Source organism: Buteo buteo, chromosome 1 (assembly GCF_964188355.1).
Source record: "Buteo buteo chromosome 1, bButBut1.hap1.1, whole genome shotgun sequence".
NCBI lineage: Eukaryota > Metazoa > Chordata > Aves > Accipitriformes > Accipitridae > Buteo > Buteo buteo.
In genome coordinates this window covers 84,614,744-84,628,722 of record NC_134171.1, presented here as the reverse complement: position 1 = coordinate 84,628,722, position 13,979 = coordinate 84,614,744, and the positions used below count along the sequence as shown (strand labels likewise).

Here is a 13,979-nt window from a genome sequence, read left to right as displayed (position 1 = left end):
CGGTGCAATACGTAAGCTGGCATAAAAGCAGCAACAATGATGCAAAAATCCACAAGCAGCGATTTCGTTCCCTATTACAAGCCCATCTGTGGGGGCGAGGGGGGATCCCAAAGCTCAACCAGCAGTATAACCAGTACTTCTGCTACTACTTCTACTACTACAAATAGACCGTTAAGGTTTCTGGAGACAGTAGATATGAACACTCATTCCATACCTAAATAATGATGATTCCAAAAGAACAAGTTTCAAAAAGAGCTGTCCCCACCCTCAGTTGAAAAATAAAGCTCTAATATGTAACTTCACTGACCTTAAGCAGTCTTATCTAAATATCTGTAGTAACAACATCTAGGAAGTTCCAGCAGTGTTACAGCCTGCATCTGAGGCTTTCCAAATAAAAATGATCTCTTTCCAATTTAGTCACATATGTTCCATACTGAAAAGAGAGGCTTAATAATGTCTTCTGTCAATTAAAACAGGTAAGAAGGAAGTGATTATATAGGTGCATATATGCAATGCATGCATGTCCTAAAATAATGTTAGCATTTCAACTTTCTGGTTGCATCTATCTGTAAAGTTAGTGCAGTTTCTCGTATGCCATCAGTATTTTCCAAAGTACTTACTTTTATCTGATGTTTCTAATTTATGCCTAGATGAGTCTGCTAGGAGTGGTCACATGTGCTAGCAGCTCTGGAAACTTCCTTCTCATTTTTGTTTGATCCAGGCGTTCTTCTCTTACGTGAAACTTATTGAATGGGTCAGTCTCCATAAGATTTACTGAAGGCACTTTGTACTGTGGTTCTGGTACGTTTATTTGTGACAGATATCTTTCCTGCTTTCATCCAGAATTGGGGTTGTCAGGAAATAACAGTGCTCAGCCCGGTCCTGCCATTGCGTCTGTAGTGACAGCTCCTTTATGTTGCACACTCTTCGTCGCAGAATCTCAGTCCAGCTTTTCACTCTTGGTGTTGACTTAAGTTTACATGATGGTGTATATGGGTACTTTATCTGTGATACTGGACTGAAGGAAATTTTAATTCCTTATTATCTTAATTATTCCTTCTGGAGAATCCCAGTTCCAATGTATGTAACAGATAAGAATAGTTTGCATCTGACCTTGCTGAGATGGATGGCACATGCATCTGCAGCAACACGGCTCCCACGTATTGTGCACGAGGAAGAAGCGGGTGGTCCTTTAATGGAGAGTAACCTAAAGCGTTTAAAGCACCTGATGAGAAAGCTGACTTTGTCCTACGTACAGATTTACAGGTTTTCACGCTCGTCCAGGTGTCAGCTGTGCAACACGGCCACCACGCAGGGAGTGGGCCGATGTCGGAGTCGCACAACGCCGTGAACGTGCTAGCCCTCCCAGGACTGCACGCAGCTCTGCATTCGCTCTAGGTGAGTCGTTTGTGTGCTGAGTCTGCATGGAGGTCAAGGGCGGGGTTTTTTTAGTTCCTTAAATTAGAGTTGTGCATCCTAACTCAGGGGGGACCTAATAGAAGAGAGTTAAAACTGACTTGGAGCTTAAATTATTCTACTTTTCTTTTAACTTGGGAGACAACAACTGCAACGGCAGTGCGCAGGGGTCATTGTTAGATGGTCTAAATTCCTAATAAAGCCCAGTTTTCTATTGGCTGGTTTTATGCCTTTCAGCTCAAGAATTTCACGGAAATAAGGCTACACATGCTTGAAGTTGAGCATCCGCGTAGTACTTTGCTAGGTGTCAGCTGAAACGCAAGATGCATTTAATGCAAAGGTAGTGGCATAAACTGTCTGCTTCTTTCTTTATAGCCACTGACATATAGCCACCTCATGCAGAGATGATGTGTAGGGGGTGGGATATAGCCTGTAACTTCACGGCATCCTGGTTCACGTGCCCTTTGAGCCACTGGCAGTTTAGAGGAACAGTGGTGTCTCTTGGGTTCCAACTGCGGTCATTATTAAAATGCTTACAAAAGGGGCTACTGGCAACCATCCTCAAGTTGTTGTTTTTATTCTTGTGACATGGAATGACCTTTTGTAATAGAATGAAGGAAATGGAAGTAACAAAAAATACTGGCATGATTGGCTTGAAGTATTTTGTGAGGGAATCGGATAACATCATAACCCTTTGGAGTAGGCAGCTTCAAACTGGAGCTGAGTCAGATGTTCTCATTGGCTCGCTTAAGGAACAGTCTTTCAACAGGATATTATTGATTTTTACATTTCATTTTTCATTTCTGCGGTGCAGCTTTTGTCTTTTCTGGTTTTAGGGAGTCAAGCCAGGATGGTTGATTTTCATTATGTTTGAGAGGTAAGGGAATGCTTAAGTCTGCAACCTTCCTCCCTCCTTATGGAAACTTTTTTTTTTGCATGAATCAATGGCAAAAAAGGAATCGGAGTACTGAAAAACTCACTTCCTCTCTCTGCAGTCATCCCCCTCCCCCAAAATTTCTGTAAGAACGTGACTAAAACCAAAGCACTTGTTAACAAGGTACAAAGGAAGAGTGTCAAGCTGGTGAAGCCAACGGGATGTGTACAGGCCATAGGGAAAGATGCTGATCTGGTTCATACTATATTCTGTCTAATCTTACAGCTTTATGGGATTACTCATCAGTCAGGCTGCTGCGTGAAGGGCATGGCCTTTATGAGAAGGCTTTACAGTATCTTTGTTGTCAATCAACAGCTTGTCTAGGCTGCCACAAGGTAAGTGTAGGTAGCACGTTCTTTGGAGTAGGTTGATTCAGGGCAGACGCTACACTGGTGTGCACAAATGATAAAAACCTGCAGAAAATGAGAAGCTGCAGCCGGTCAGCTGGCAGTGTGGGATGTGAATATCCGTCATCTTCACTGGGAACAAGCCTTTTGTTGATTGGTAGTGTCTAGAGGAGGGTCAGCCATGCATTCAGCAGGGTTGTTACGGCTGACCGCGAACTTCTTCAAAGAAACAGATATTTGAAGGGTTTGTCTGTAAATCTCCTGACCAGAAGGAGGCTTTAAATTATGTGGTGTATCTCTGTCCTGTGGCAGGGTGGCTATTACACTAACAACCCAACATTTCCCAGGGTAATTTTCCTCTGGAGTAAGCTAACATGGATGGCGCTGCTTTTCATGGAAGAATTCTTACAGGGGACTTCAGACCTTCTGATATCTTCCTCTTCTCTGTCCCCTCTCTCCTTATCACGAGTTGAACTTTACCTGCTAATATACTGAGAATTCATTCCCTGTTCTTCCCAGTAATGGTTGTATTTGCTATTTTTGTAAAATGTGACTGATCACCTTTGCTGAAGAAATCCAGATGTTCTAGTGTATTCATGGGTGTCTTGTTGGGCAGCACTTGGCTATGGAAGTAATAAATATTTGTGCCCAAACAGTTATTGTAAGACATGAGCAGCGCTGCAATATTTGTCATACTTGTATTACTTATGCCCTTCATTGGTTATGAAGTCCTGGGAATTACATGTTACTGAAATCCAGTTCCTCAGGCCTGGTTGGCTGCCCTAACAGAAACGTTTACTTTGACAGTTCCAGAAATTCAAACATGCTGTCACACTTTAGCTTACAATAAATATCACGGAAAGAACAGCCGCTCTGTGGTCATAATAGTTATAGCATCTCTCCCATTTTGCATAACTGGGAGGAGATGTCCATTTCCAAGAGAGCACTGGGCAGCATTTTCTGAAGTCCTTGGATTGAGTGCTTCCCAGTGGAAGGTACTGTTCCGCCCAGTTAATGAAATACAAAAGGGGAAATGGAAAGTAAAAAAATCCCTGGCAAATATAATCCCTGTTTAAGACCTCTGAGTGCGGATTCCCAGAGGGCAATAATTGCTCTTCCTCTTATCGGTGGAAGAATTATTGAGAGTGTGCGAGCAGTCATTTCTGTGCATCCAGCAAGCGCTCAGCCTCCCCTGGTATCTGCAGGTGTATATCATCTATCTGTCTGTCTACACAAGGAAATTGTACAGCTCCCCACTGTCCAGAAGGGCATACGTGTAAAAGTGTAAACCGGGAATTTTTACAACCAGAAAACCGCTAGCAAAATAACCGTGGATAGCACACAACAGTTCCCATACCTCCAGCATACAGGTATAATTCAAGTAAGGCTATCCCTTGCGTAGAGGCAATTGTCTAGGATTTTAAGGCAGAGCACATGCACACCACGCAGTGGCCGTGCAGGGCGAGAAAGATGTTTTCCATCTTTATTTTCTTCTGAGGGCGTAAGGTAAGCGCAAGCATTTAACTGGGGCTTCGATGCTGCTGGAGTCTGTACAGTGCGTTAGGGTTGCTGCCTCAGCAGTTCCAGGAACCTCTTGCAACACAAGAACCACCGATTTCTGTATCAGTACCGCAGGCCATTAAAAGCTTGGTCTTACTGGATCTTATTTTTAGAATGATTTATGGGTATTTGTTTATTCAATTCTTTTGAGCATTGGAGGTGGTTTTAATTGCATTTTATTTGGCACGCATCGTTTCAGAATTAACCCCCTTAAAATAGGAAAAATTTTATGGAATGTATCTATTATACGAAATTGTCACAAGCACTGCCTCTTTCCATTACTTTTTATTTTTCATAACGTATTTTACAACTGTAATTTTCATGTCTCACATTTTTCTCTCCAGTTTCCTATGTCCTGTGGTTAAATCTTGACCATAAATCTTACGCTGCTTTGTTAAAAATAATAGGTCTACTATGTTTCTTCATTTAACAATCTGCTAGATTAATAGTGTCTTTAAAACAATTAAATATGGTTGTGTGGTTTAATATTCCCAGTTTTAATGCACCATGAAGGAGAAACTATAGTGGTTTTCATTTTATAGAGTGCTTGCGTTTCACGTGCTGTCTGGCAATTCTTGTCTGACACCTTGGTACTGAAATCCCTTTCTTATACTGCTGTGGTAAACACACAAGAAGGGTAATATCAGAAAAAAAACCTTCTTGCACAGTTTTGGAAACCAAATGACAGAAGTCACTGGATGGCAAATAAGGCTAAAATTTTAAACGTGGTATCTCAGCAAAAAAGGCTTTTGCAGCTTTGGAATGCACGACTCGAGTCGTCATACAGTGGAATTAGAGAGGAGGTAGTCCTTTGGATTGCGCTGGCAATACTGACAGGCCTGCGCGGTGGCAGCGACAAGGTCTGGAGCCGCTTGCGGCACCTTCCTCACGTGTGATCCTGAGAAATTGCCCGGAGAGCAGAGGAGACGCTTCAGCTGCAGCGGAGACGCCGCTGTGTGAGGGTAGCTGCACGACTAACCGTGCAAGCGTGCAGGGAGGGATGGGTTTCCATTTCGGAACATAAAATTTGCTTCTTGGGTAGCCAGGCTTTGGGGGTTTGGGTGGTTTGGGGTTTTTTTGCAGTAGTGTGACTACAGCCCTTGAACCGAAAGGTCTTTGTGCGTGGCCTTTTTATTGTGTGCGCTCACAATGCCCGCTACCGTGGGGCTCCAGTCCATGAATGGGACCTCAGGCATTGCTGAAATGCAAATAGTGACGAATTTTAAAAATGAGGCGCAGGGGTTCTTGTCAGATGTATCCTGTGCTAAGAAACTGATTTATATTGCCTTAGGTTTGACGATCACACTGTAGGCCTCCCGCATCTCTAATTACTTGGAAAAAAAATATTCCTACTTTTCATTAAGCCAACGGTTAGCAGGCTGGAAACCTGACCAGGTCATGTACACGTCCTCTGGTTTCACAGGAACAAGATCTGGGTCTCCAGTGTCCCTGCCTCACGGAGGATCCTGCCCTTCGGTTATATTTAGATCAGGGCATGCTTCATCGAGAAGGAGAACCCGAGGCCCAATGTATTAATCATTAAAGGAAGTCAGGCTTTGACACCAAAGCCAAATTTCAGCAGAGCTGGTGTCTGGAAGTAAGTAACAAACTGTAGTTTTATTGCTAAAGATCAAAAGATTAAAAAAATAAAGGGGGGGGGGGAAGTCCAAGCATTGTCTAAGGGATGCGTTATTCAGCTTGTGGAGGTGGCAAAGAAAGTAAATTAATCTGTAACTCCCTTATCTGGACTGTCCTGTACCTTTTTCTGCACCAGCCTGCAACATCTTTTCTTAAAAAAAGATGTCCTCCATGGCCCACTGCTGCAGCAGTTCCTGAGAAAATAGGCAACCATCTGCACGATGCTTAGAAAATACTTGCAGTTTTCTAAAACAGTCATTCGAAGTGGGTATCTCTGCCATCTTAAATAGGCAGCTTGTTTTACCCTGGCTAATTTGTAGTGGTAGGTCTGTTTTGGAAAGAAGAGAATTAATGCCACTATTAAGAAAGGTCATCAAATACAGACTGGCAAAGAACCTAGTAGATCAGAAGCTCAGTAAATTCTAAGGATTCCTAAATATCAGGAAATGGCACTGCAAAACTGAATATTAAACCATGCGCGCCTACATGATCGGTGAAGACTGCGATTTGTCTAGCCTATAGATATTATTCCTAGATGTTACAGTTAAGTTTACTAGGGGCTCCTCTCAAAAAAAAGTTAATATTTGAAAGCTTGTATGAAACAGCATTGCAAAAACTCCTGTTCGGTTAATTTTTCTTGGTTCCACAGAGGGAATATTCTTCTTTAAAGTTTCTCAGTTTGAATTCTTGTTCCAGTTAAAACTTGCTTTGAAAGTGCTTTGTGTTGCAGGCACTTCTGCTGTGAGAGAATGTGAGATTTCATGGAGACCATGTTCCAGAGCCTTTATAATCAGGTAATGCCACGTTTTACTCCCAGCACTGAGTGCTTACTCCTGTAAGTGTTATTCTTGCCATGCCAATACTGCTGCAGTCTTCACAGTCCGGAATCTGGCCCTGTGCAAAACCTTTTAGACTTCAGTGCCTCTTTGCTTCAGGGCCTAACCTCAGGTTCATAAAATATTTGTAGCTGTCAGTCTAGAGCATCAACAGAAACTGCACAGATGCAGAAAGCCTATCTGGTGTAGTGATAGCAAGAATAATTTTAGAATTGCAAATACTTAACAGATACATATATATATATCTACATGCATATGTAAATACATTTATACATATGTGTATATATATATCAGACTTGACATACGCACGAGAAAATCTACAATTCCTTTGATAATAGTATGTCTGAACTTGGTTGTTAGAAAAATGTCTTTAACTGAACTTTCAAATACTGCCCCCATTTACGCTTGCTACAGATACGGTACTCAGTCTTGTTTCTTATTAGAAATAGCTGATGAGGCATCTAATTTTAACACCCTGGTTTTGCTCCCTTACAATTCTGTCAAACCTCAGCTCTTTGCTCTCAAAGACTACAAAAGAGAGTACCTGCCCTGGCCTCCAGGTCTGTCTTTTGTGTATCTTTGTTTCTTTGACGTTTAGGACCTTTTTTAGCTAATGTGGAAAAGTTCGACAACGTAGGACGTAACACACACAGCTTTATTGAAAGAATGTTTTTAAGATCACAGAAACAGCGTTACAAAAAGTTCTGTTCGGCAGTGCTCCGTGCAGCGCCTGGATGACAGGGAGTCATCAGAATGGCTTTTTCTGCAGAGTTCCGGTGAGATGTGGAGCGAATTGCTTAAACCAGCTCCTTCTGTGTATGCCCCACGGCGGGGAGCCTGACCTTGTCTGTTTGTAAAATTGTGCAGTGAAATCAAAAAGAGCACGGCTTGGAACTTAGCTAGGTAAAACGGAAGAAAACGAGATCAAATAATGAATTGCACCTATATTAGCCTGCAGGAAGCACCAGAGATTGTATTGTGCTGGTCCCTCCTTTCACTGCAGAAAACGGATGCTTTGCAAAGCACTCGGGTATGTTGCATTACGGACAAACCCACAAGAAAATCAGCATTGTTCTTTTCAGGGTTTGAAAAATGCGCAACAAGTAAGGTCTGAGGTCACATAATGAACATCAGTGAGGGAAATAAAATGTGGAATAGCTGCACTTGAAGTGAACGGGTCCCCCTTTTGTGCACTGGATGAGGGAAAAGTCCTGTGGGAGAAGTGGTGTGTTAGCAAGTCATGCCCGTCAGTGTCTTCATTACTGGGCAGACAAAAGCAAGCTTAGGCTGGCATCCTGAGTTTGGCAGTTCTGAATTGACAGTTCTGACTGTGGCTTTGCAAACTTACTGTCCCTAACTTAACTTTTAATGTGTAATTATGTAGCTAGCAATTTACAGGACCTCAGCCTTTTCTGATTCTGGTCTTTCCAAAACGTGGCTCTTGTGCAGTGTGCAGCTGCCCGCCGTTACGGCGTCCTGAGCGTTAGCAGGCTCCTTCATGTACTTTGTGTACAGAAATGATCTCGGACTTGTATTAACAGATACATATCCAGGCATACCCACTTTCTCAGAAAAATTCCTTCTGTTGCTTTGCTTAGTCAGAGAACATAATGCAGGTCAGGACCTGTGTTTTCTGAAATGGCAGTGCTGCTCCACAGGCTGGTATGGTTAAAATACTCGAGATACCTCCTGAAAATCAAGGCTGGAGTTCTCCTCCTCTTAAACGTTGCTATCAGGCAACTCGGGTTTAGTAGAACTAGTGGGGGTGGGGGGGTGTAGATATGATGGTTTCTGGCAGGCAGTTCAACTTAAAAGATTATTATAGCTAGGCTTTCACACCTTTTTTCTGAAAACTTGTGAGTAGCAACGATCCGCTTGTTTGTGCTAGGTGGAGGCCAACAGAAAGTTACTTTGGTTGGTCGTGATGCATCACGAGTGGTAATACAGAAGGCACAGCAGAACGGGGAGATTGTAAATTGGGATCCCAATGTTCCCATATTAACCGTCTCTCGTAACACTAGATAATCCCGGCCTTGCCAAAATTCAGCCCTCGCTTTGAATACTGCTGAAGCGCAAGGACGTCGGAGTGTTTTCTCTCTGGCTCCTAACACGTGTTGGCAAAGCTTGTGGTTTCCCCTTGGGGACACCCCCGGTGCTATCTGTTACCAACTTGTCGTGGCACCACCGCAACCGCGTAACGTCGTCTAGGCAAATACAAAGAAGGACCAAGAAGGTACAGAGCGCGTTCTTGAAGATTTTTGTCGGCGGAAGGCCCGACGTGAGGGGGTTTTGGTCTCTGTCCAGGCTGGGCAACGTCGCCTTTTGCGCAGCGGAGACTGGGTCGCGTGCCGAGCTCCCGGCTCGGGGGGGGGAGCGGAGGAAGAGAAGTCGCTTTGCGACCGGACTCCAGTCCGGTGGGAGTCTCGGGAACGCCGAGGCTTTCGCTGCGCTGCCTCGAAATACGGGAAGTTGGGGAGCTCTGCGGTGGGAGTCGAAGCGAGCATCCCGGCGGAGGCACGACGATGGGATGGCTGCCGGGGGGGACGTCCGTCCGTCCGTCCGTCCGTTCATTCCTGCAGAGGGGCGCGAAGACGGGCAGCCGGGGCGAAACGCCTTGTGCGTGCAGCGCCGGCCAAGTCGCCGAGTTCTCCCACGTTTACGCCCTGGCTGCCGGGCCGGGAGCTCGCCTGCTCCCCGGGTCAGGCAGCCTGCGGCCGCGCCGTGCCGTGCCGTGCCGGGGGTGGCGGCGGCGGCGGCCCCGGCCCCTGACGTCGGTGTGTCGGGCCGTACCGAAGGCGGAGCCGCGCCCGGGGGGCCGCGGTGCGGCTTTATTAGCGGCGCAGGTCGCGATGCGCGGCGCAGGCAGGGCGCAGCGAAGCAACAGGAGGCGGCGCGGTCACTCGCCGGCCCCACCGCCGCCCAGCCCGGCCCGGGGCGCCGGTGGTAGCGGGGTGTGCTGCCCGCGCTGCCCGGGGCGGGGAGCCGGAGGAGGAGGAGGAGGAAGAAAGAGGCGGCGGGAGGAGGGCGGCGTGGCCGGGCGGCGGGTCCCCGGCTCGGGATGGTGCTCCTGCCCCTGTGGGTAGTGGCAGCCGCGCTCCTGGGGGTCCGCGCTGCAGCCGGCCGGCAGGTGAGTGGGGCGCCGGGGGGGGGGGTCGGCCCTGCGCTCCCTTCCCTTCCCTTCCCCTCCTCGCCCTTCCCGCGGGGAGGCGGCCCCCGCTCCCTCCGCAGCCCTGCCCGCGGGGTCCCTCTGCCAGCGGCCCCGGGAAGCCGCCGGAGCTGCTCCCCGCGTCCCTCGCTCCCCGCCGTCCCGCGGGTTTTCGGGGCCGGGGCCAAGCGAACCCGCTGCGGCTTGGGCTCCCGGGGTCCTCCGGCAGCGCTGCCCGGCGCTCGGCTCCCCCCGCTCCGGGCGTTTCGCAGGCTCCCGGAGCGCTGCCCGGCGGCGGCGGCGGCGTCCGTCGGGAGGCGCGGCGGGGCTCGGCCGTCCCGGGGGGGAGGCGGAGGAGAGCCGCCGGCACCTCGACAGGCAGTCGGGGGGGCTTTCGCGGCCTCTCTTCGGCCGCCCCAGTCGCTTTCTTGGCAGGGCGTCGCGATATCCAGGACGGGGCGGGCGGAATCGGGGTTTCGTAGCGGTTCTGTCGCGCCGGGCTCAGCGCCGGGCTCCGGTAGCGTGTCGGTGGGAACAGCTGCTTATGCAGTTAAGGGAAAAACGCCGTCCCGGGAAGCCGACAGCAGAAACGTAAAAAAATGGTGCGGTACGGAGCGAGTGATTTTTCAGCCTTCTAGAAGCGCTCTGCCGTCACACCTTGCACAGTCATTACACTAACAGCTTTGTGCTTGTGTTTCTTTTCTCTTCTGCAGGCTGGTAGAGAACAACAGATCCAAATAGGTAAGTCTTCTTAACTACTACTGCTGCTATCGACACGGGAATCAAAGAAGTAGGCGCAACGCACTAGTTAATTTTCTGGAAGAGTGATCTGTATGCAGGCAAGCATTCCCTCGGGTACCCCCACACCATTACCGCCCAGGAGCATTTGTAGTTTCACGGCAATGTGGCATGACTCAAATTTGCATGCCCTCTCGCTACGCCTTTTTGCATCCTGATAACGTCTGTGCTTCCCTTCTTAAATATAAACCAGTAGAAGGTAGAAATTGCAGCGTGCTTAAACCAGCCCTGTGAACATCACGGCAAAGCAGGTCTGGGTCAGACGCTTTGTCTTCATTTCTATATTTCTGAATCAAGGAGGAAACACTTACTCCATGTGGTTAGGGCAAACCATCTATGTCTTTGTACCATTTTTCTTCTGTGTTAGAAGTCTTCAACCTTTTCTCATAGCCAGAAGAAATTTGTCTAATACCGAGGCCTCTTCATATGCTGTTGATGGCACAGTGTGCTTGCTGCATGCCTAACAATAGTTGTTCGCCGTTGCGTTGTAAACTGATACGCTTACGTAGGAAAGTGCAGTGCAGCAAGGTTGGCGTCTGTGATGAAGGAGGGTACTGAAGTGAAAGGTGCACGTTTAGTGCCCACGGGGTACTTCGTATTGAACCTCAGTCCTCTCCGACTCTTTTCTAAAGACAGGAAGCTTCACATAATGAGGAGCATACGCACAGAGTTTAGTTTCGGAAGATCTGCCTTCGTTTAAACTAACGGACAATTTAGTGCTCGATGGGATGGAAGAGGTTGTGGAAAGATGCGGGAGCTGGCGTTCTCTCTCCCAGGGCGTTAGCTGCAAGGGTATGCCATCTTACACGCTCCTTAGCTTACCCGGTTGTGAAATGAGCCTTTTAACAGTTTGCTGCTGAGCACGAGTGCCTGCACGCCGGAGTGTGCTCTGGAGCTTTACAGGGAAGAGCAGTAGCGCTGGGAATGGACCCCAGGCAATTCTCTTTCCAGTTGCCGTTAGACCTCCAGTTCTGAGGTTTTGGTTCAGGTTTTGATCTGAGCTTTTGTTCAGACAAGAATTTCAAGTATTTCTCTAAATTTTGGAGGTCTTGTCTCAGTTTCAGCTCTGGCACTGCATTCTTCTGGGCTTAGGTTGATTTCCACTGCGATCAGTGAATAATGGGAGTTGAGACAGTTAGGTACATTTAAACCTAACTGGCAAACAGACTTTTTTTCCAGTGGTATGCCGATCCTGTGTTTTATTTCTAGTCGTTTCCATGAGAAATGGATTGTATTTGAATTTCAGAAACCATAAGCTATACGGGAATGCGTCTTTTCAATTACATGGGACATCAGACAGAATTCCTCGATCTGGAAAATAACTTTTTGTCCTTTAACTTCTTCCTTTCTTCCACGGTCCCAGCATTGCTGTAGTCGGGAACGTTTGAGGCGCTCAGGAACCGCAGGAGAGAGAGGTGATACGGCATGGCAGTGGGTGAATCGGGCACCCTGCGCCAAGCCCCCAGTGCCAGGTCTGCGTGCTCGGTGTGGGACGGGCTCTCCGCCTGGCTCTCGGGGCACCTCGGGAGCTTCTGCAGCCGACATGATCTCGCCCCCCTCTACCTGGGAAAAGGGGCAGGTGGGAGCTGAAGAGGACGTCGGCCGGCGGATCTGTCCGCTCACGGATCCAGGAGTCCGTGGTCCCAAATGTCACGTTGTGCGGTTGGGCAGCGCGGGACCCCCTTGGGGTGGGACTCGGTGTTGGCTGGTGCCCAGCGAGAGCGAGCTGCTGGCCCCTCCGTCTCTCCTCAGCACGGCATCTCGGTGGGTTCTGGTTGAGGGTAGCAGGACCGAGAGCCTGGTGGCTTACCAAGACCAGGCTGTCTGTGAGTAGCTCTGGCTTTTGGGGATCAATGGTGTTTCATTGAGGGGAAATCTGTATTTTCAAAGCACAAATAGCTAGTTAACACTTACAGTCGTTGGGATTTGTCCTACGCTTTATGTTGTTAAACTGTTAACGTTTGAAGTAGTGTTTGATCCTGTAAATTCTGATTGAAAAAGCATGGCTTACTCAGTTTAGAGTTCTAATGACGACAGTAAAACCTGCATTAGGATTGCTCCAAACGGGCTGTCCTACTTTTAAGTCCCTATTAAGTGTCACTTCACATCGGTGTTGTGTATTTTGATTTGGCCTGGGGCTAGCTGCTGTCTGCAGCTAACCTTTTCTCGTAGCCTGGAAAGTCACTTAGGACAAATTAAAACATATAGGATTTTATATTTTTTTTAAATATCAGTACAGAATGTATTCTAGAGATGGGAAGTGACCCAAGCTTAATTAACTGCATTAATGCGTAATGTACTGCGAACGCCTGGAAGCTCTCAGGAGGAAATCGTACTGTTGCCACTGGTGAAATAGTAAGCCTGAAGGTGCTGGCGCTCGGGCTGGCGCTACATCTTTGCTTCTCCTGCCTCAGCCTCCCACGCAGCAGAGCTCCGTTGCTGCTCGGTGCCACTTCTGGAAGAAAATGCGGATGTCGAACCTGCAAAACGGCAGTGCCGGGCTGCCCCGAGCCTGGATAGAACACGTTCACCTGCAGCTCAGCAGGGGCTGTGAAAATACCACAAAGAATTGCTTGGGCTGTCTGTATCCCTGGGACAAGTCGGCAGCAAAGTCAAGGAATGAGGATGATAGAGAGAGGCGTACCACGTGTGAGCCTCTCTTCTTGCCATCCCCTGCTTTTATTCATCCACCTAGCAGCGTGTAGCACTGAAGTATGGTGCGTAGCCTCATCCCTGTTCAGGTGCAAAGTTGAGGGGGAGAATCCTCAAGAAATCCATCCCCCTTTTCCATCTTATCTTTCTCTCTGGGCATTTCTGCCACCTAAAGGCAGCCAAATACAGAGCGAATGGTAGTTCTGAAGTGATAAAGATCGTTGGAAGAGAGGGACTAAAGCCGCTTCTTCATTTCTGGAAACCACCAGCCAACGAGGAAGGCGGAAAACGGTGGGGACAAAACCCCTGCTAGGGTCGTCTGTCACTGCACCACCCTTTCTCGGTAGTAAGCAGCGCTTCGCTAAGTGACAGGAACAGCTCTGTCTCATCCCATTGTGGTTATCTGTGGGACGGAAGGGTGATCACTCAGAACATGGGACAACCTTTTGGTTGAAATGCTGTCCTCTTAATTCCTCCAGCAGCAGGTAATTTTAATTATTTTTTTCTCCGGTACTTCCGCTGCAAAGCTGGATGTCCGCCATCCAGCGATCTGATTGCATTATAGCTTGTGAAATCCGTCCAGAAGATGCAGGCACAGTGATGCTCTGGAGGTGTTAGGTTCGATCCAGTCCTTTTGCCGAGGTAGCTGAGCT

At 47.8% G+C, this 13,979-nt stretch overlaps 1 protein-coding gene across 4 annotated transcripts in view; it reads left to right on the top strand.

The window, feature by feature from the left end:
• Positions 1-721: 721 nt before the first annotated feature.
• Positions 722-13,979, top strand: part of ADAMTS3 (ADAM metallopeptidase with thrombospondin type 1 motif 3) — a 135,381-nt gene continuing 122,123 nt past the window's right edge. For 2 of the 4 annotated variants that reach the window (XM_075039329.1, XM_075039312.1), the window contains exons 1-2: positions 9,604-9,858; positions 10,590-10,617. Coding sequence is in view for 3 of the 4 variants with exons in the window: in XM_075039312.1 (XP_074895413.1) it covers positions 9,790-9,858; positions 10,590-10,617 (97 nt within the window). In the remaining variant the exon portion in view is untranslated. Of the gene's footprint in view, positions 1,399-5,680; positions 5,855-6,625; positions 6,690-9,603; positions 9,859-9,993; positions 10,479-10,589; positions 10,618-13,979 lie in introns of those variants that run through there. The other 2 variants (XM_075039321.1, XM_075039315.1) reach the window with 2 other exon arrangements.